General features: G+C 41.2%; 1 protein-coding gene across 2 annotated transcripts; it reads right to left on the bottom strand.

The window, feature by feature from the left end:
• Positions 1 to 365: 365 nt before the first annotated feature.
• Positions 366 to 2,252, bottom strand: LOC116218348 (inhibitor of growth protein 5-like). Of its 2 annotated transcripts, none has more exons than XM_031559465.2 (7): positions 2,142 to 2,252; positions 1,690 to 1,761; positions 1,387 to 1,553; positions 1,199 to 1,310; positions 979 to 1,066; positions 611 to 740; positions 366 to 510 (listed from the first exon to the last, which is right to left on the bottom strand). In XM_031559465.2, exons 1-7 carry the CDS (start codon positions 2,176 to 2,178, stop codon positions 445 to 447), a joined length of 672 nt encoding a protein of 223 aa, XP_031415325.1. In that variant the 5' UTR covers positions 2,179 to 2,252; the 3' UTR covers positions 366 to 444. The 2 variants fall into 2 exon arrangements, with proteins under 2 accessions (XP_031415325.1, XP_031415323.1); XM_031559463.2 differs by having other exon boundaries at positions 611 to 764.
• Between the last annotated feature and the right edge of the window lie 638 nt (positions 2,253 to 2,890).

The following is a 2,890-nucleotide window of genomic DNA, read 5'->3' on the forward strand; positions in this document are numbered from 1 at the left end:
TATTTCAGTTGCTGAGCCACTGAGTGCCTGAAAACAACAAGGAATAAAACAACAACAATAACACCTACCCTTAAGAACACCACCCTTGCCTCCATCGCCTCCTGCTCGTCCACCAGTCTGCCGCACAGGGTGACCCTCTACCGGCGGCGGAAGGCAGAGGAGAGGGACAGGGAGACCCTCCATCTTGAGCAGGCTGAAGGAGGCAGCCTGAACAGGCCTGGGGGAGCCTGCTTCATCTGCGGCAGAGCCCGAACCGGACGGTTCAGCAGTGGCTGTTGGACCAGCAAGGACCAGAGGTTCCGCCGCCGCCAAAGGTTCCACAACAGGAATACAATAACACCAGCAGAGTATTTATACCAAGCTTACCGTGTTAAATTAATTCCCTGTATTACAAACATCCAACTCCTAACGTGCCCTTTGAAAAGACTACAATTTGTTGTCAACTTACCATTTCCCCTTTGGTTTTGTTGCCAGGCCAACACAGGCGAAGTGAAACCATTCTATTGGACACTGTCAGGACATATTGATACAGCATTAGTCAACTCAATGGCCACGCATGAGCAATGTTGCAGCTGTTAGTTAGATATGACAGTTGGAATTTGAAACTTACGTCAAGATTGTCACAGCCAATCATCTCCCCATATGACACTTGACTGCACAGGCAGTAGGTTGGTTCATTTGGGTCCACTGGCATGTCGAGCACATCGGATGGGTGCATAGCCAAGTCAGTGTTGTTGGGGCTGAGGACAGAGGGGGGAAATATCCTTTACAACACAGGAATAATTTACAGTTAGATTTTAAAAGCTCAGCAAGTCCCTACATTAACAATATTGTCAAACGGTATCAGCATGTATATGCATGTGTGGTGTGAGTCTATGGGAGTGCAAAGTGTAATGTATATCTAACACGACTTGGGTATCATTGCAAGATACATCACTATACTTATTATCAATGGAAAATGCAAGTATGACAACATACCTGTTTTTCACCTTTTTCCTCCCAGGAGAGTCTGGGTCAGAATCTTTCTGGGTCCTGGACACTTTCTTGTCCCTGACACTTTTGTCCTCTGTGGTAAAGTAAGATTTATGAAGACTGTTACTCTACAAAGCACTGAGAAATGAAAACATCCTCTGAAAACAAATAGTCGTTAATAGAATGGTGGAACCACAGAGTAAAGTAAGCAATTTAAAGAACTTACTCTTCAATCTTTTCTCATCTGAGCTCTCCTGACTGCTTGAGTCAAGTTTATCCTTCAGATCGTTCTCAAAACGAGCCAGGTCAGCATCCAATCGACGAATGTGTTTGTCTACCTGAAAAGGGTATCAGTCTTGACTAAGACATGGCATTCCAAATTAAATGAATGATGTTTGGGCAATGTGTACTGACCAGTTCGTATATCTGCATAGCAAGCTGCACTTTGTCATCGCTGTACTCTTTGCATTTCGTGTAAGCATTTTCAATCTTCTGTAGATGCTGGACACGTTGTTCAGAGGCCAGATTCTTTACATTTGCAACATAGTCTTCTGCAAGTTTATCAATCTCAGCCTTCTGCTCTGTAAAACAAAGTAGTCAAGTGACTAAGCTAGTTTTAAAACATTCAATGGCAAATTCAATTATCAATTGGTTAGATAGCCTCACAAATCAAGTCAGTTACATCACACATCAGCTGTGTCATATGTCAAGTCTTACCTTCCGTTCTATTATCTAACTCGCTCATCAAAGTGAAGTTCCTCTGAAGTTCGTAAGGCAAGCCCTCGATACCTGAGGGAGAAAAAACGATATATTTTGAACATTTAATTGTTAGCTGGATTATTCTGCTAATTTACCTGTCGAAACATATGATAACTAGCTCTGCCGCTGGTTGCATTAACTAGATCATTGCATTCACCAGTAAACGTGTAATCCCCTGAAGAAAACAACTACTGACAAAGTCACTACATAACCAGTGAGCTAACGTTAGCTGTGTAGTAGCTCGATGAATTTCAGAGTTTGGGTAACCTAGCGAGCTAGCTAAAGCCATCTTTCTACCCTACAAACCCACTTCTGTCAGAACCTTCTTTCAAAGTACGGACTTTCTTCTTTAAATGCTTAAACAAATCTTGTTAGTCATACACTACTACAGTTGTTCGTAGCCAACTTACTATCAAGATAATGTTCCAAGTACACAGCTTTAGCCATACTGATGTCAATATGACTTTCATCTATCCCGCGCTAGTAAATCACAATATTCTTCTTCAGGTTAGAGAAAAAAGCGTTTGACATCTAAAAGAAAGTGAATGCGCCCTCTGGTGTACGGGCGCAATTTTACACTTTTTTCCGTTTGCTAAGACACATTTTCTGAACCATTTTCTCAAAACTACACACATTTTCTCAAAATGAAACTCCAATTTGTACAACCATCTAACTTTCAGGTATGTGACTGTCGCCTACACATTTATTGTACTTCTACCAAAAGGTATTTATTTCCCTGAAATGTTTTTTTCATGCCAGTCCCTACATTATTTTGAACTTTGTAATGTTATAGTACCTCAACAAATTACCCTTACAGGATCACACTGTCAAGAGACATTAAAAATAATACTATACTACAGTTTTCTAAAATACCTATACTTCAGAGAAACCCCGCCAGTGAGTGAATGGAAATTCTGTTGATGGACACCGCTGCAAGAAACATGTCAGTCCCAAACATTCTATTGAATCCGCATTTAAATCTGACATAAACGGTATAAACATTGTTTCCCCAAACACTGAAATAAGGCTAAAAGAAATGCTGCAGACAGCAGTGACGTAGAGATAATCTGCTTCTTATTTCTTATTCATCATCTGCTCCAACTGAATCACATGACTTTGGCCATCAAGTGTATGAGGCAGGCACCGATGGAGGTGATAT

The sequence above is a fragment of the Clupea harengus genome, chromosome 22, assembly GCF_900700415.2.
Source record: "Clupea harengus chromosome 22, Ch_v2.0.2, whole genome shotgun sequence".
Lineage (NCBI taxonomy): Eukaryota > Metazoa > Chordata > Actinopteri > Clupeiformes > Clupeidae > Clupea > Clupea harengus.

Excerpts from the sequence above, each read along its gene's own strand:
- LOC116218348 (XM_031559463.2), bottom strand. The coding sequence starts at position 2,178 with ATGGCTAAAGCTGTGTACTTGGAACATTATCTTGATA. Across the intron at positions 1,311-1,386 it reads CTATGCAGATATACGAACTG|GTAGACAAACACATTCGTCG; the intron begins GTCAGTACACAT and ends TACCCTTTTCAG. Across the intron at positions 765-978 it reads AGGAAAAAGGTGAAAAACAG|GATATTTCCCCCCTCTGTCC; the intron begins GTATGTTGTCAT and ends TGTGTTGTAAAG.